General features: G+C 39.4%; 1 protein-coding gene across 4 annotated transcripts in view; it reads right to left on the reverse strand.

Annotated features, from left to right (window-relative positions):
• CDKL3 (cyclin dependent kinase like 3) overlaps nt 1-19776 on the reverse strand; it is a 64530-nt gene that overhangs the window by 41745 nt on the left and 3009 nt on the right. For 3 of the 4 annotated variants that reach the window (XM_047778633.1, XM_047778632.1, XM_047778631.1), the window contains exons 3-4: nt 17083-17277; nt 5509-5687 (exon numbers count right to left, since the gene is read on the reverse strand). In XM_047778633.1, the coding sequence (XP_047634589.1) occupies nt 5509-5687; nt 17083-17277 (374 nt within the window). Of the gene's footprint in view, nt 1-5508; nt 5688-17082; nt 17278-19776 lie in introns of those variants that run through there. The other variant, XM_047778634.1, reaches the window with a different exon arrangement.

Here is a 19776-nt window from a genome sequence, read left to right on the forward strand (position 1 = left end):
AGGATCCGAGCCGCGTCTGCAACCTACACCACAGCTCACAGCAATGCCGGATCGTTAACCCACTGAGCAAGGGCAGGGATCGAACCCGCAACCTCATGGTTCCTAGTCGGATTCGTTAACCACTGTGCCACGACGAGAACTCCCAGAATTCTTTAAATTAGAGAAAATTAATGAAACCAAAGCCTGTTTCTTTGTAAAACTGACATTTAGCTTGAATGACTAATAAAAAAAGAGTGAAGATTCAAATTATTAGAATCAAAAATTAAAGTAACACAACTACCAACCTAAGGAAAACAAAAAGCACTATAAAAAATACAACAAATAATTGTACACCAACAAATTAGAGAACTTAGATTAAAGAACAGTTTCTGAGAAAGACACAAACTATTGCAACTGGTTCAAGTAGAAACAGACAATATAAATAAACCTACATCAAGTGAAAAATTTGAATTAATAATCAAAAACTATATACACTAGAGCTAGTTTCCTGATGGCTCATCAGGTTAAGTACCCAGTGTTGTCACTGCTGTGGCCCCGGGTGCCTGCTGTTCAATCCCTGGCCCAGGAATTTACACATGCCACAGGCATGGCAAAAGGAAAAAGGAAAAAACCACACATAAATGAAAGCCCAGGCCCGGAGGGCTTCACTATTGAATTCCACCAAATATTTAAAAAGAATTAATACCAATTCTTGACAAACTCTTTCAAAACATAAAAGAGATATGAACACTTTCTAGCTCCTTTTTAGAGTCCAGTATTATCCTGATACTAAAATTAGACCCCCAAAAAAATCGCTAGGGAAAAAAAAACCTACACATGACTATCTCTCATTAATATGAACACAAAATTCTCAATAAAACACTAGCAAACTGAATCCAGCAATATATAAAAAGAATTATACATCATGATCAAGTGAAATTTAATCCCAGAAACACAGATTAGTTCAACATGCAAAAATAAATTAATGTAATACATTTCATCAATAGATTAAAAAACAAAAATTCACATGATCATCTCAATAGGTGCAGATATAGGCATCTGACTAACACCCTTTCATGATAAAATCCCTCGATAAACTAGTAATTAAAAGGAAATTTTGTCAACATGATAAAGGGCATCTGTGAAAAACCCACAGCTAATATTATACTTTAGTAAAAAATCGGACATTTTTAGAGTTCCCATCATGGCTCAGTGGTAATGAACCTGAATAGTATCCATGAGGACGTGGGTTTAATCTCTGGCCTCGCTCAGTGGATTAAGAATCCTACATTGCTGTGGCTGTGGTATAAGCTGGCAGCTACAGCTTCGATTCCACCCCTAGCCTGGGAACCTTCATGTGCCACAAGCGTAGCCCTAAAAAGACAAAAAAAAAAAAGATTAGACATTTACCCCCTGAGATTAGAAACAAGACAAAGATGTCTGCTCCCACCACTTCTGTTCAACATTGTGCTCAAGGTTCTGGCCAAAGAAATTATGCAGGAAAAAGAAATAGAAGGAATCCAGACCGGAAAAGAAGTAAAATTGTCTCTATCCCCAGACAGAAAACGTGATCTTGTATACAGAATGTCCTATGGGAGTTTCCATGTAGCCCAGTGGGTTAAGGCTCCAGCAATATCACTGCTGTGGCTCTGGCCATTGTTGTGGAACAGGTTAGATCTCTGACCTGGGAACATCTGCATACCACGGGCACAGCCAAAAACAAACAAACTAAAAACACAAACAGAAGGTCCTATGGAATCCACTAAATAATTATTAGAATAAATTCAGCAAGGTTGAAAGATACAATATAGATATACAAAAATCACTTATATCTTTTTACACTCAAAACAATGTGAAAATGAAATTAAGAAAATTTGATTCACAATGGCATCAGAAAGAATAAAATACTTAAGAACAAGTTCACCAAAAGAAACATAAAACGTATGCTCTGAAAGTTATAAAATAGAGTGGAAAAAAATTAAAGATCTAAATAAATGAAAAAAAAATCTTATGTTCATAGATTAGCAGGCTTAACATTGTAAAGACGGAAGTTCCCATTGTGGCTCAGGAGGTTACAAATCTGACGAGTATCCATGAGGATGCGGGTTCAAACCCTGGCCTCGCTCAGTGGGTTAAACGATCTGGCATTGCTGTGGCTGTGGTGTAGGTGAGCAACTGCAGCTCTAATTCAACCCCTAGCCTGGGAACTTCCATATGCCACAGGTGCAGCCCTTAAAAAAAAAAATAATAACCATTGCAAAGATGGCAATGTTCTCCAAACTGATTTACAGATGGGCAGTCCCTATCAGAATCTTAGCCATCTTATTTGAAAAAATTTTGATAAATCTGACCCTAAATTTTTTTTTTTTTTGCTTTTTAGGGCCGTACCTGTGGCATATGGAGCTTCCCAGGCTAGAAGTTCAATCAGAGCTACAGCTGCCAGCCTATGCCACAGCCACAGCAATGCAGGATGTTATGTCAATTTCTCTGTATAGCATAGTGACCCAGTCATACATATATATATATATATATATATATATATATATACATACATATATATACACACATTCTTTTTCTCATACTATCTTCCAACATGTTCTATCCCAAGAGATTGGATATAGTTCCCTGTGCTGTACAGTAGGATGTCATTGTGTCTCTTCATTTATTGTGGTAAAGGTTGCACAACTCTAAAAATATACTAAAACCCACTGAATTGTACACTTTTGGTTTGTTTTTGTTTTTTGGTTTTTTTTGGCATGCAGCAGGTCAAATCAGAGCTGCAGCCACTGGCCTACACCACAGCCACAGCAAGCCACATCTGAGCTGCATCTGTGACCTACACCAGAGCTCAGGGCAACACCAAATCCTTAACCCACTAAGTGAGACCAGGGATCAAACCTGTATCCTTCCTCATGGATGCTAGTCAGATTTGTTTCCACTAAGCCACGACAGGAACTCCTAATTGTATACTTTAAGCGTGTAAACTGTACAGTATACGAACTGTATCTCAAAAAAAGCTGTCATAAAAAGGCTGTATTAAACTAAGTAGATATACTTTTGAGTGATAAAACTATTAACAATGCAAGGAACTTATTATAATAAAAGTCAACATCATGGTAACTTCTGAGAAGAAAAAGGGTATTGTAACTGGAATAGGGCCCAGGAAGGTATTTTGGGGAAGTAAGAAAAATTCTATTTTTCCATCTTGTGGTGGCGCTATACACTTGTTGTGTGAGCTTTTCTTGTATCTGTGTTTGGTTTTACATGTTTTAAAATGTAAAAATGGAAGTTCCCGTCATGGCTCAGTGGTTAAAGAATCCGACTAGGAATGATGAGGTTGCAGGTTCGATCCCTGGCCTTGCTCAGTGGGTTAAGGATCCGGAGTTGCCATGAGCTGTGGTGTAGGTCACAGATGTGGCTCAGATCCCGCATTGCTGTGGCCATGGTGTAGGCTGGCAGCTACAGCTCTGATTAGACCCCTAACCTGGGAACCTCCATATGCCACAGGTACAGCCCTAGAAAAAGACAAATAAATAAATAAGTGAATAAAAAATAAAATGTGGAGTTCCCGTTGTGGCGCAGTGGTTAACGAATCTGACTAGGAACCATGAGGTTGCGGGTTCGATCCCTGCCCTTGCTCAGTGGGTTAACGATCCGGCGTTGCCGTGAGCTGTGGTGTAGGTTGCAGACGCGGCTCAGATCCCACGTTGCTGTGGCTCTGGCATAGGCCGGTGGCTACAGCTCCCATTCGACCCCTGGCCTGGGAACCTCCATATGCCGCGGGTGCGGCCCAAGAAATAGCAACAACAACAACAACAACAAAAAAAGACAAAAAATAAATAAAATAAATAAATAAATAAAATGTAAAAATGTTAAAACTTAAGACATTTTAAAAACTCACTAGCAAATTTATTTCAAACATAATGTTCAGCAGCACAGAATCCAAGCTGACAACATACAAGGCACCAACTGTGGCCTGTGGAGCACAAGATTACATCCATCCTCAAGGCACTTGTCTTTCCACAAGAAGTATATATTAAAAGCAGCTAGAGGAGTTCCCATCGTGGCGCAGTGGTTAACGAATCTGACTAGGAACCATGAGGTTGCGGGTTTGATCCCTGCCCTTGCTCAGTGGGTCAAGGTTCCGGCGTTGCCGTGAGCTGTGGTGTAGGTTGCAGACGCGGCTCGGATCCCGCGTTGCTGTGGCTCTGGCGTAGGCTGGCAGCTACAGCTCCGATTCGACCCCTAGCCTGGGAACCTCCATATGCTGCAGGAGCGGCCCAAGAAATGGCAAAAAGACAAAAAAAAAAAAGCAGCTAGACAGAACTCGGCCATATTAAATATGAACTGGAACAAAATTTATAGATAATGTACAAGAGGATTTAGAAGAGGATATGATTTGGGAGCAAGGGATAGGAATTAGGGGGTTACATCAGAAAAAGAATTTAAGTGTATCATGAACAGAGGGTAAAACTGGGAGAGATCTTATGGAGGCTACATTGTTGAACTTTTACTATATTTTCTTTTTTTCATTCATTAAATCATCTAATCCTCACAACACACCTATGAAGCTAGTCTCACTATTATTTCCATTATACAGACCACAGAGGTGGTCTTCATAGGGCATCAGTAAGTAAATACAGGTGAAAAGGCACTCTGGATCAACTCTGAGCAAACTGCTTTACCTTTCTTAAGTGTTTTAGCCACAACCTGCCTTAGTGTCCTCTCATTTAAAATGGGGATAAAACAATAATATCTTCATCATAGCGTTGTTGTGAAAATTAGATAATTTAATGCATATAAAGCATTTAGAACAAGTTTCAAGCAGAAAGTACCTATTGATATCAGATACAATAAAAACATAATGGAAAAGCATTTGCGAATTATCCACCACCCCTGCCATTTCTTCTCATCAGGTCATACGACTTGGTCCCTTTATGTTCTTCAAGATTCATTATTTGTTTATTAGATTGTTGTTTCATATACTATTTCTACCATTTCACAATAGTTAGACTGAGATTCCTCTACTTTTTGAGGCATCTAGAAGAGTACAATTTAAAAAATATTATATGCCAGTCTCTGCAAAGATTGTGCCGTATTCAGGAAAATAGGGAATTTGGCAGTTCCTGTGGTGACACTGGCAGAGTACAGTAAATGACTTTTAAATCTTTGCAGAATGTAGAGGCTACAGATAAGCAGGTGAGGCAACTCTGTTAAGGGTGGGGCATAGCCTAAAGCAAGAGAGGTTGCAGCCTAAGGGATGTCTGCACAGGTCTTCTGGGGCTGGGGCCCCTCAGCCCCAGAGGGCAAGGTGGCAACATCAACAGCATCAGGGCAGGAGCCTTGGGCATCTCTGCTCTATTCTGAGGTGTCGCTTTCCCATCCCCACCCCAAATAAAGAAGACCGAGCTTTCCCATCCCCACCCTAAATAAAGAAGACCGACGGTGTCAGTAGTACAGGTGACAGATCCTCCAAGGGAAAAAAGAAACAGCTAGTAAAGGCCAGGCAGGATCCCCAAATATACATACTTTCCATAAGAGGTATCTTTTAACACTAATTCTGGAGCTCTGTACCAGCGTGTGGCCACATAGTCTGTATAAACGTCTCCAGGAGCCGCTAGGGTTCGTGCAAAACCAAAATCGCAGAGTTTAGTAACTCCTGATTGAGATACTAAAATATTCTCAGGTTTTATATCTCGATGGATGATCTAAAAAACAAACAGAAGATGCAAAACATTAAAAAGATGTTTCATTATCTAGAGAATCTACAATTATACAGAGAAAATCTAGCCAATTAAGACTTTAAGTAAAGCTATTTTCTTACCACAAATAAAGGGTTAACTACACAATGCAAAAGCTAGTTATTACATATTTTCAATTCTTACCCCATCCATCATCCCCAAATGAAGCCAAGAAAACAGACGTAATAGTGAAAAGGTAAATGACTTTCCAATAAGGAAAAGTAATTAAAAGAAGGTAAAGGAGGAAGTTTAACATTCCTTTAACCCCACGTCGCACTCCAGGTACCGACCTTTCTCTCATTTCCTTCACAGCTAAACTTCTTGAAGGCATCATCTTTACTTCGTTTTCAGTTCCTGACCACTCATTCACTCCTCAAAGTGATGCAATCTGTCTTGGGCGCCCAGACACCGCCCTAGCCAAAGGCATCGACAACCTCCTTGTTGCCACATCCCATAGACACCTCTCAATACCTAGCTTCCTTGTGTAAAAAGTGTTGCCTACAATGCCTCCATTCCCGATTTCTGGGACTTAAATTCCCCAGTCTCCTCCTACGGTAGTTCCTTTTTCTCTATTTGTCCATTAAATGCAGAGATCTGGTCTTAGGCTTTCTCTTCTCATAATTGTGTTTCCTGCACAATCTCACCTACTTTTTTTTTTTTTTTTAATGGCTGCACCCGTGGCATATGGAAGTTTTGGGCTAAGGGTCAAATCTGAGCTATAGCTACCAGCCTATGCCAGATCCCAGCAATGCCAGATCCCAGCTGCATCCGTGACCTATGCTGCAGCTCGCAGCAATGCCAGATCCTTAAGCCACTGAGAGAAGCTGGGGATCAAACCTGCATCCTTGTGGACACTTTTTTTTTTTTAGCACTTTGAACACTTGGTTATGGGGACACAATGTTGTTTTGGGCTTCTTCCTACCTATTGGCTGTTCCATCTCAATCTCATCTCTTCTTACAGCCTTAGTAACTATCCATAGATTGACAATTTCCGTATTTCAGTCTTTAACCAAGATATCTCTCCTGGTTTCCACAAGGAGTGCAAGTCCACTGACCCACTCACTCCCACAAACTCAGCAAATCTAAAACTAAATGCGTCATCATCTCCCCTGAACCTGTTTGTTCTTAACAGCTCTTTAGGGAGTTCCCACTGTGGCACAGTGGGTTAAGAATCCAACTGCTGCAGTTCGGGTCGTTGTGGAGGTGAAGGTTTGATCCTCAGGCCAGTGCAGTCAGTGGTTTAAAAGTTCTGGTGTTGCCGCAGCTGTGGCACAGCTCGCAGCTGTGGCTCAGATTCAGTCCCTGGCCTGGGAACTTTCATATGCCTTGAAGAGAAACAAAACCAAAAATAATCCTTTAGCTCAGCAAATGGGGTGGGAGGGGGGGCAGGCGGTTGGTTCCATTTATGGAACTTCCCAGGGCAGGAATTGAATCTGAGCCACAGCTGTGACCTATGCCACAGCTGTGGCAACACCATTACTATTGTATAAGATGAAAAATCTTACACATCTTTTTCAGATTTTCCCCCCGCAACTTGACCCCATGGCTCAAGTCAGAAATCAAGGCATTTTTCTCCCTCAGGTCCCATACTCCTTAGCCTATCTACTTCTCTCCCTAGTTCAAGTGTCTTCAGCTCTCTCATTAAATTTATTGTATTATCAAATGGTCTTCCTGAATTCACTCTGATCCCCTCCAATCCACTGTTCACAATGAAATTGCAGTACTATTTTCAAATCACATGTGTGATTATGTCACTCCTCTGCTTAATATCCCTCAAGGATTCCCCATCCCACAGGACAAATGTGAAACTCCTTAAAATAGCTGGTAAGGCTTTATCGGATTTAGTCTCTGCTCATGTTCTCAACCTCCCCCCCACCCCCAGATCACAGAATATTAGTTTCTCAATTTTCCAGGTTTGTGTCTTTTTTTTTTTTTTTTTTGCATTTGCTAGTGCTGTTCCAACTGTCTGGAACAGCCAACTATTTCCTCAGGTCTCAGATGAGATGTTTATATTGGATGTTCCTTCTCTCTGTTCTCACCTTATTCTGTACTTCCTCAATATTTGCAATGTTTTATTTTTAACAGCCTATTTGTCTTTCACTCCCATCAGACTGTAAGTTCCAGGAGGGTAAGATGTATGTGTGTCTTGTTCAAGCTATATCCCTAGCATACAGTACAGTGCTTAAGACAAAGAAGGCACTTTATCAAACATGCTACGTATCTTCTCGGAACAAGCAAAGTATCATACCATGAGTGAAAATACCACAGTGACAGAAATCTGGGATCTTTCCTTTTTTATATGACTTATTGCTATAAGCCTCTAGGACTGGCTCTAGTGCTGCCTTAGTCTGCCTCCCCAAATGGCCAAATTATTAACTTAGGGTAATGAATCACCTTAAAGCTGCCACCCATAAAACTACATTAGTCCTTTTTTATTTCCGTGACTTTTATTGAGCAACTACAAAATGCCAGGCACTATATCAAGATATGAGGATAAAACGTGAGCAATGGACAAGGAAAAGCGCATTACGATCCCACTTCACACATTCTGCCTGCCTCAATCTATTACCGTCCTCCTCAGGGCTCTAAACATGGGGGAGGAAAGATCCACTCAGCCCGATACCCTAATATCCTCACTCTTTTCAACAACTACACCATGACTACTATGCAGAATTTTGCTTACCCTTGAGAATCAAGCACTCTCTGACTCCCACCTTTTAAAATTCTATGTTTTGACAACATCATCCTTGGTCTTCCACAGTCACAGTGAGACCTCTATAAAAACAATATTTCTATTTCCTTAGATCTTTTTTAATATCTCTCATCAATGTTTCATAGTTCTTATCTTTTGTCAGATTTTCTCTAAGCATTTCATATTTTTGATAGTGTTTACAATGGTATTTTAAAATTCAATTTCTTTCTTTTGGTCTGTTTAGGGCCACACCCACAGCACATGGAAGTTCCCAGGCTAGGAGTCAAATCGGAGCTACAGCTGCCGGCCTACACCACAGCCACAGCAACGCCAGATCCATAAGCCACTGAGCAAGGCCAGGGATTGAACTCACATCCTCATGGATCCTAGTTGGGTTCGTTAACTGCTGAGCTACGATGGGAACTCCCAAAATTTCAATTTCTGATTGTTGCTGATTGTAGAAATACAATTAATTTTATATTAATCTCGTACCCTACAACCCTGATTAATTTACAAAATAGTTCTTTTAACTTTGTTGTAGAATCCATAAAATGTTCTACATAGATGATCATGTCATCTGTGAAGAAAGACAGTTTTACTGAATCAAAAAAGAGCTAACACTTTACATCCACTAGAACAGCTACAATCAAAAGACAATAACAAATATTGGGAGGATGGAAAAACTGGAACAGTGTTGGTGGTGCTGTAAAATGGTACAGCCACTTTGGAAAAACAGTTTGATAGTTTCTTTAAAAAGTTAAAATAGGGAGTTCCCATCGTGGCGCAGTGGTTAACGAATCCGACTAGGAACCATGCGGTTGCGGCTTCGATCCCTGGCCTTCCTCAGTGGGTTAAGGATCCGGTGTTGCCGTGAGCTGTGGTGTAGGTTGCAGACGCGGCTCGGATCCCGCGTTGCTGTGGCTCTGGCGTAGGCCGGTGGCTGCAGCTCCGATTCAACCCCTAGCCTGGGAACCTCCATATGCCGAGGGAGCGGCCCAAGAAATAGCAACAACAACAACAAAAGACAAAAGACAAAAAAAAAAGTTAAAATAGGCAGTTCCCATCATGGCGCAGTGGTTAACAAACCTGACTAGGAACCATAAGGTTGCAGATTTGATCCCTAGCCTCGCTCAGTGGGTTAAGGATCTGGCATTGCTGTGGCCCTGGCATAGGCCGGTGACTACAGCTCCGATTAGACCCCTAGCCTTGGAATCTTCATATGCCATGGAAACGGCCCTAGAAAAGGCAAAAAGACAAAAAAAAAAAAGAAGAAGAAAAAAGGTTGAAATATAAACTAACCATATAATCCAGTGCTATACTGAACTTGCCGTGTCTCTATTCCCCTCTCCCCTGCTCCTGGTATCTTTGTAAACCAAGAGCCCCCCAAATCATGGTGAAAACTAGCAGCCTAGCAGCCACCAGAAGGAGCAGAATAGGGTTGTATCTCCTCCAAAGCCCATTCCCAGGTAAAAGTCATTATCTGACAGGTCTGACAGGTCACTGGAAAATCCCACTAGAAGTCTTGTCTTTACTGACCTAATTCAGAGCTTGCCCACGGCAAATAGCCTTTGTCGGAAATAATTAGCAGCTATAACAGGATACAACAAGCTGAATAAAATACACAATTAAAAAGAAAGGTTGGGAGTGAGATGTCCACAATGGGTTTGAAAAGTTCCAACATGTTTCTGAGAATCATGAAGGCCACATGCACAGCTGTGCACACACCCAGGAAAGACCCAAGAGTGTCCCTAAGCTCTCAAGATTGGATGACTTTAAGATTCTGCACAAGCAGGAAGGTAAGACTAAGGCAGAGCTGTAAACCACCTGTCTGAACATTGAAGACATGTGCCAACACACAGACAGATTTACTGGTATCAGGAATTAAGGAAATCTCTGCCCAAGTATCAGTAGACCACTAAGCTAACTGTGCAGAGATTCTAGTGGTCACATATGACAAAAGAACACAGACTTTACAGAATTAGTTTAGGAAAGTAACTAAACAAAGAGCAACAACTACAAACCCGAGAGATGGGAAATTCTGATTTCTAGAGTTCTCCCATTATATTCTTTTTAAACATCCAGTTTTCAAAAAAATTAAAAGTTTCCAAAAATTGCCACCCAAAAGGTATTCTAAGAAACAATTACGGCCATGCACAGGGGAAAAAAAAAAAAAAAAAAAGCAGTCAGCAGGAAGCTTTCCCTGAGCTTCCCTCAAGCTCAGGCACTGAACTTGCTAAACAAAGACTATAATCAGCTATTTAAATACATTCGAAGTTAAAGGAAACCACGTCTAAAGAACTAGAGAAAAGTGTGAACACAATGTCTCATTAAATAAAGGATATCAATAAAGAGAAATAATTTTAAAAAAAGAACTGAAAAAAACACTATCAAGAAGGCAAAAAGGCAACTCACAGAATGGGAGAAAATATATTTGAAATGGGTCTAGTTAGCCAAATACAGAAAATACAACTCAACAACAGAAAGGCAAATAATTTTAAAATGGGCAAAGGACCTGAGCAGACCTTTCTTCAAAGAAGATATACAAATATAAACTTGCCTGTTCTGGATATTTAAATGGAATTTATATGCGGTTTTGGCATCTGACTTTTTTAACCTAATGTTTTCAAGGCTCATTCATTTTGTAGCATATTATCAGTACTTCAGTTCTTTTTGTGGCTAAATCCCACTGTATGGGTATATGTCAGTGTGTCAGCTAATATGTTTGAGTTGTTCCCACTTTTTGGCTATTTTAAATAACACTGCTATGAACATTCCTGAACAGGTTTTTATGTGAACATGTTTTCAATTCTCTTGGGTACATACCTAGAAGTAAAATATTGGGTCATACGGTAATTCCATGTTTAACGTTTTGAGGAAGAGCCAAGCTGTTTTCCACAGCAGCTGCACCATTTCACATCACCACCAGGGTTTCAGTTTCTTTCCTTCCTTGCCAACATTTGTTCTTGTCTCATTTTAAAATTACAGCCAGCCTAGTAGGTGTGCAGTATCTCACTGTGATTTTCATATGCATTACCATAATGACTCAGGATATTAAGCATCATTTCATGTTTATCAGTTATTTGCATATTTTCTTTGGAGAAATATCAATTAGGTTCCTTGCCCATTTTTAAACTGGGTTGTCTTTTTATTGTTGCTTTGTATTTTAAATATCCTGGATACTAGTTGCTTATCAGATATGTGATTTGCAAATATTTTCTCACATTCTGTGAACTTTTAACTTTTCTGATGGCAATTTTGATGCATAAAAGTTTTAAATTTTGATGGAGTCCAATTTGTCTTTGTCTTTCATTTGCTCTTAATGTCATATCTAAAGAACTATTGTCTAACACACGGTCACACAGATTTTCACCTGTTTTCTTCTGAGTTTTACAGTTTTTGCTTTTACATTGAGGTCTTTGATCCATTTTGAGTTAATTTTTGTATAGAGTATGAACTATCAGTCTTCAGTTCATTGATTTTGATTCTCCTCTACTTTGTAGTGAAACGCTCTAAAATTACATAAAACTCCATATTACAAGATTTATCGTAACTCTTCTCTATATAGTTCTACGTGCTTGAATTTTTTGACTACTGATTCACTTTATCAGTTTTTTGCTTTTTTTTTTTGTCTTTTTGCCTTTTCGAGGGCCGCTCCCATGGCATATGGAGGTTTCCAGGCTAGAGGTCCAATCGAAGCTGTAGCTGCCAGCCTACACCACAGCCACAGCAATGCCAGACCCGAGCCGTGTCTGCAACCTACACCACAGCTCATGGCAACACCGGATCCTTAACCCACTGAGCAAGGCCAGGGATTGAACCTGCAACCTCATGGTTCCTAGTCGGATTCGTTAACCACTACACCATGACAGGAACTCCCCTCACTTCGTTAGTTTTAAGATCACTGACATTTTTATTCTATTTTGATTCCATTAAGTCATGTGCTGTTTGTTTTATTGAACTATAGTTGATTTACAATATTATGTTAGTTTCAGATGTACAGCAAAGTGATTCAGTTATATATTTTTCAGATTACTTTCCATTATCTTTGTTGCTTATCTATTTAACGTACAGTAGTTTGTAACTGTTAACTTATCCCTCCTTCCTTTCCCTTTTGGTAACCATAACTTTGTTTTCTGTGTCTTGTGAGTATTTCTGTTCTGCATATAGATTCATTCATATTATTTTTTACATTCCACATATGAGTGATATCATATGCTATTTGTCTTTCTTGGTCTGACTTATTTCACTATGATAATTCTCTAGGTCCACCCTTGTTGCTGCAAATGGCAATATTTCACTCTTTTTTATGGCTTAGTAATAGTCCACTGTATATATACAAAACATCTACTTAAACCAATCGTCTGTTCATAGGCACTTGGGTTGATTCACTATATGCTTGAATTTAAACACCTATCTAAGCAGAGAGTTTAAATTTCTATAACCTCCAGCAGCCTCAGAGAGCCTAGTTCTAAATCACCTAAAGCTTCAATTTAATAAACTTTCCAATTGGATGTTATACAATTAAAAGCCAATGTGTACAAGGAAAAATAAGCCAATAATTTCCAGAAAGAGGCTGAATAAAGGATGTCTGAGGTAGACTGAAAGACTGGGACTTTACTATCCATATACCCTACAAACCAAATGGAGAATGCAATCCTTGATTGAATCTGATTTATTGAGTTGTAAAAAATATTTTAGAAACAATTGGGTAAATTTTAATATAAACTTGGCATTATACGGTATTAAGGAATTATTGCTAATCATTGAGATATAATTATTATTCTAAAGTTTTTTGGGAAAATACATGTATCTCTTTTAAAGAGATACATAGTGAAGTATTTAGGAATAAAATGTCAATTGCTTATTAAAATACTTCAGAAAACAAAATAGATGAAGCAAATATAGCAACTATTACTAATATATATATATATTTTTGTCTTTTTTGGGGTCGCACCCACAGCATATGGAGGTTCGCAGGCTAGGGGTCTAATCAGAGCTGTAGCCCCCAGCCTACACCAGAGCCACAGCAATGCCAGATGTGAGCCGCGTCTGCAACCTACACCACAGCTCATGACAACACCGGATCCTTAACCCACTGAGCAAGGCCAGGGAACGAACCTGCAACCTCACTGTTCCTAGTCGAATTCGTTAACCACTGAGCCAGGACGGGAACTCCTAATAATATATTTAAAATATTAAATAATATTAAAACGTTAATATTATACAAATAATAATAATTGTTTGGAAGACTATGGGTTTAAAATCCAAAAGCAGAAAAGAAAACATGCAAAAGTGGCCTAATTTAGGGAAGCAGGACTTTGTGGAGTAGGGGATGGAGTTGGGGCCCAGGAAGACTGACAATCCTTAGGTATTAATCAGAGTTACTCGTAGAGGAAAACAAAGGCCAGACACTCTGACATAAACGACAGCAACATCTTCTCAGATCCACCTCTTAGAGTAAAGACAAAAATAAACAAATGGGACTTAATTAAACCTAAAAGTTTCTGCACAGCAAAGGAAACCCTAAAATAAATGAAAAGACAACCCACAGAATGGGAGAAAATCTTTGCAGTGAATCAACTGACAAGAGATTCATCTCCAAAATTTATAAACACCTTCTGTAGCCCCATACCAAAAAACAAACAACCCCAACAAAAAATGGGCAGAAGATCTAAACAGACAGTTCTCCAAAAAAGACATACACTTGGCCAAAACACACATGAAAAAGATGTTCAACATCACTCATTATTAGAGAAATGCAAACCAAAACCACTCTGAGGTACCACCTTGCACCAGCCAGAATGGCCATCATCCAAAAGTCTACCAACAATAAGTGCTGGAGAGGGTGTGGAGAAAAAGGAACCACACTACACTGTTGGTGGGATTGTAAATTGGTGCAACCACTGTGGAAAACAGTACAGAGATTCCTCAGAAAACTAAAACTAGAACTACCATTGGACCCAACAAGCCCACTCCTGGGCATCTATCCAGAGAAAACCATGACTCGCAAAGACACATGTACTCCAATGTTCATTGAAGCTCTCTTTTCAATAGCCAAGACGTGGAAACAACCTAAACGTCCATCGACAGAGGAGTGGATCAAGAAGATGTGCTACATATACACAATGGAATATTACTCAGCCATTAAAAGGAATGAAATACCAGCATTTTTAGCAACATGGATGGACCTAGAAATTATCATGCTAAGTGAAGTTAGTCATACAATGAGACACCAACATCAAATGCTTTCACTGACATGTGGAATCTGAAAAAAGGACAGAATGAACTTCTTTACAGAACAGATACTGACTCACAGACTTTGAAAAACTTATGGTTTCCAAAGGAGACAGTTTGCGGGGGTGGGGGGATGCACTGGGGTTGTGGGATGGAAATCCTATAAAATTGGATTGTGATGATCATTGTACAACTATAAATGTAATAAATTCATTGAGTAATAAAAATAATAATAATTCTCAAAGGTAACTAACTTTATAACATTTTGTGATGTAATGGACAGATGTAATTTTCCTCTATGTCCTAGATAACCAAGAGAATAAAAAAATATGGGATATTTCTGGAGAGTTCCCATTGTGGCTTGGTGGGTTAAGAACCCCACTAGTATCCATGACGATGTGGGTTCAATCCCTGGCCTCGCTCAGTGGATTAAGGATCCAGCGTTGTCACAAGCTGGAGTGCAGGTCACAGATGGAGCTTGGATCTGGGGTTGCCATGGCTGTGGCATAGGCCTGCAGCTGCAACTCCAATTCAACACCCTGCCCAGGAACTTCCATATGCTGCAGGTGCAACTTGGAAAAAAAAAAAAAAAGTGAGTATTTCCATCTGGGTCTCTTTCTCTGCTGTTCTCCCTTCAAACTCCCATGGATATATTTCTATATTTGGTGCCGAGGGCAACCTTTTAGTTTCTCTCTGACCCTTGGACAGTAATCCACTCCCACCTCTTCAACTATAGTCTCTACAAGGAAGATTCCCAAATCTGTATAGCTCAAAATACTACTTACTTGAGTGTTATCTCTTCTTTGAAGTTTTCTACTCTCAGTCTAGCCCACACTGGTATTTCCCAGCACTCAAGACATATTTTTAGAGTGTACTATAGGCAAGACACTACAGGCATACAGACAATATAACTATTCCTGACTCCCTATCAGTATTATTTCTTGAGCACTTAAAGTGTACCTGACACAGTACTAAACACTTTATATCTACTACCCAATTTGATCTTTATAAAATATCTGTAGAGTACCATGGTACAATTTTACTATACATGAGTCTCAGAGAGGGTAGGCAACCTTCCTGGGGCTATTGAGTAATGAGGCGATCACTTTCATTGTGCAAGTCGGGAACTGCACAGGTTGTATGGTTATCCATAGATAAGCCAGTGAGTAAAAACGCAAGGTAGTCTGACTCCAAAGACTATTTGCTCTTAACTGTTATATTATCCTGCCTCCTCATGGATCTAGTCAGCAAGGAAATTACAATCTGAACTCTAGCTGCTATCACAACCATATTTTTCTTTTTTCTTTCTTTTTTTTTTGGTCTTTTTGCCTTTTCTAGGGCTGCTCCCGCGGCATATGGACGTTCCCAGGCTAGGGGTCCAATTGGAGCCATAGCCACCAGCCTACGCCAGAGCCACAGCAACGCGGGATCCCAGCCGAGTCTGTGACCTACACCACAGCTCACGGCAACGCCGGATCCTTAACCCACTGAGCAAGGGCAGGGATCGAACCCGAAACCTCATGGTTCCTAGTCGGATTCGTTAACCACTGCGCCACGATGGGAACTCCACAACCATATTTTTCAAAACGGCAAAATGAGATACACTATTTCCAAGACAGAAAATTGGAAATTAAAATATGCGAAAAAGCCTAGCATATATAGATGTTATACCTATATCACTTACTAATAAAACTATTTTTGAGGTTTTACTGTTATTTCCCAAATACACATTTAACCTTAGAGAAAGTAGAGTTCATGATGGGAACAAAATATATGTCCATAAAAACCTGCTGCAGAGTTCCCTTGCGATGCAGCAGGTAAAGGATCCAATGTTGTCAATGCAGCTGCTTAGGTTGCTGATGTGGCGTGGGTTCAATTCCTGGCCCTGGAACTTCCACATGCTGTGAGAACAGGAAAGAAAAAATGATGAGCTAAACACTAACTAAACATGGCTAAAAGGCATCAGAACAGTTTACCTTCTTTCCTTTCCTGGTTTTTCGTAAGTGAAACGACAAGGCTCTATACCCCTCAGCCACTTAATTTTTCTCCTTTCTCCCCCTAACGTCAACCACTTTCACTTGCTTTTTCCCCAGCCTAGTTTCCAGGTCCTACCTCCAAACCTTCTTTTGAGCTGTCTTAACTTTCAATGTTTTACTTTAATAAAAGATGCCCCAGTTGACAGTTGATTCCTCTACACCTCCTTTAGCTTTTCCTTGTTGGTCTGCCCTGCAGTTATGATCACTGTGTGTTCAATGCGTTTTTTTGGTTCTGGAACTGAATTGTTAAGTATTAACCCCCTAACTTCCTCTCCATTTTCAGGATGTCAATTAATATTGAACAAAAAATTTTAACAGCCTTCATAAAAACAGAACAATGTTTAAAGGTCACTTACAATTCATATTCATCGTATTGTATGGATTATTCTGAGACACTTACATTATTATTGTGAAGATAATCAATTGCTCGAAGAATCTGGAAGAGGTATTTTCTAAGTCGTCTGCTCTCTAGTCCATGACAATAATGTTGTAGCTCATCTAACACTGTGTGGTCAATAAATTCAAACACCAAATGAATTTTCTTTTTCTGTCTAAAAACTTCAATCAGATTGACCAGGTTTTCATGACGAAATTGCTATTGACAAAAGAAATGGATTTTCAATAAATATTTATGTACCGTAATTTGCATATATAACATTCACGTAATTTTAAAAAGAAGGAGAAATATTCTCAGCTTCTTTTCCTTCATACTTTTTTTTTTGTCTTTTGTCTTTTGTTGTTGTTGTTGCTATTTCTTGGGCCGCTCCCGCAGCATATGGAGGTTCCCAGGCTAGGGGTCTAACGGAGCTGTAGCCACTGGCCTACGCCAGAACCACAGCAACTCGGGATCCGAGCCACGTCTGCAACCTACACCACAGCTCACGGCAACGCCGGATCCTTAACCCACTGAGCAAGGGCAGGGACCGAACCCACAACCTCATGGTTCCTAGTCGGATTCGTTAACCACTGCGCCACGACGGGAACTCCCCTTCATACATTTAAAAAAAAAATTTCTGAACTGATTTGCTTACATTCCTATTTTAAGAAAGTGTTAACATACTTAACATTAACATTTACTGAGTTTGTTTCGTTGTGGGTTTTTCTGGCTGCACCTGTGGCACGTGCAAATTCCTGGGCCAGGAATCGAATCCTCACCACAGCAGCAACCCAAGCGACTGCAGTGACAATGCCAGATCCTTAACCCACTGCACCACAGAGAAACTCCCAATTACTCTCCAAGTTTGGTCCTAAACTCTCAAGAGTAAAACATAAGTTCTAGGTGGATGTTATAAATTCATCACACTGTAACAAAAGGGTGTCAGAATGTCTATAAACTTTTCAGATATGTGAAAGAGCAATACATATCCATATGAGCTTTACATAAATATATAGTTATTTGTAAGAATGTTTCTGTTGTCTCTAATATTCTACTAAGCAACCAAACACTTCTTTAGACTGGTAACACCCACTGATAACTACAAAATGTCCAAAGTTGCATGTATCAGAGTAGAAAACCAATGAGGTTTAGTATTTTATGCTGCTTAACACACTGACTTAATTATAGTCAATTCTCGAATACTTAATTTTTTCAAATTACCAAAAATCTTTATTCCATTGGCAAAAAATTAAGGGGTACATTTTCCATGTTGGATTCATCAGAAAGCTACACTGATACGAAAAAAAATCTGCCTTTATTCCAATGGCACAATATGAACTTTTCTACTTATCTCTACTAATACATTGACTAAAGCCCTCAAAACATTACTAATAGAAAAACATGCCAAAATATAATGCCAGATTCTTTTCCTATTTTTGCTCCCAATTTCCCTGGTTGGGTGGGATGCCAGAATGCTGAAGTGACAACGTGCTGGTAGTAGTGAAAAAAAAAGACTGCCTTTGGATACTATAATAGTAATCCTTCAACTAAAGAAAATTACTGGTTTTCTGTCCAGTCTTAATTTTAAAGGCAAAAGCAGAAAAGGGTGAATGTGAGTTAATAAGCATTAAGGAACATCCATCTAAGGGTAAAGAATCAGCCACTTTCTCAGATAAACCATGAAACCCTGAGAAATGCTCCATTTCCTTTTTGTCAGGTTGATTACTTTTGTTTTCCTTTATTACCAACTTGTCTACAGATATTCTCATTAATTACTCTAACTGTAATTTTTTGGTTGATTAAAAAAATTTTTATTGAAATACAGGTGACTTACAATGTTGTGTTAGTTTCAGGTGTACAGTCAAGTGATTCAGTTATACACACATATATAAAAAACACACATGTATATATGTGTATATACAAATACTTTTGGGGGGAGGTGCTGTGCCCATGGCATGTGGAAGTTCTGGGGTCAGAGACTGAACCTGAAGTACAGCAGTGATAACATCAGAAACTTAACTGATGGGGAGTTCCCGTCGTGGCACAGTGGTTAACGAATCTGACTAGGAACCATGAGGTTGCGGGTTCAATCCCTGCCCTTGCTCAGTGGGTAAAGGATCTGGCGTTGCCATGAGCTGTGGTGTAGGCCACAGATATGGCTCAGATCCCACGTTGCTGTGGCTCTGGTGTCGTCGATTGGACCCCTAGCCTGGGAACCTCCATATGCCGCGGGAACGGCCCAAGACATGGCAAAAAGACAAAAAAAAAAAAAAACTTAACCGATGGAGCTACCATGGAACTCATATATAATATATATATTATATACTTTTATATTATCTTCCATTACAGTTTATTAAAAGATATTGAGTATAGTTCCCTGTGCTATATACTAAGTCCTTGTTGCCTAACTATAATTTATTTAATGAAATTCTAGCAGGTAAAAATTTAGCTCAAATTAAGTCATTATGGCAGTATTTTTAGATTAAGAATGTTTAATCCAAGAAATCTTTCTTGTGTAATTACATTTGATCACATTAAATTATTATAAGAAGCCAATGAGAAAAAGCAGTTAAGCTATCTATTATAATAGTTGTAATAGTAAATGTTCAAATTATTCTGTGTTCCTGCCACATATTAGTTATTTATTTATTTATTTTTCTTTTTACAGCCACATCTGGGGCATATGGGAGTTCCCAGGCTAGGGGTCCAGTTGGAGCT

This window comes from Phacochoerus africanus, chromosome 4 (genome assembly GCF_016906955.1).
Source record: "Phacochoerus africanus isolate WHEZ1 chromosome 4, ROS_Pafr_v1, whole genome shotgun sequence".
NCBI classification, from domain to species: Eukaryota; Metazoa; Chordata; class Mammalia; order Artiodactyla; family Suidae; genus Phacochoerus; species Phacochoerus africanus.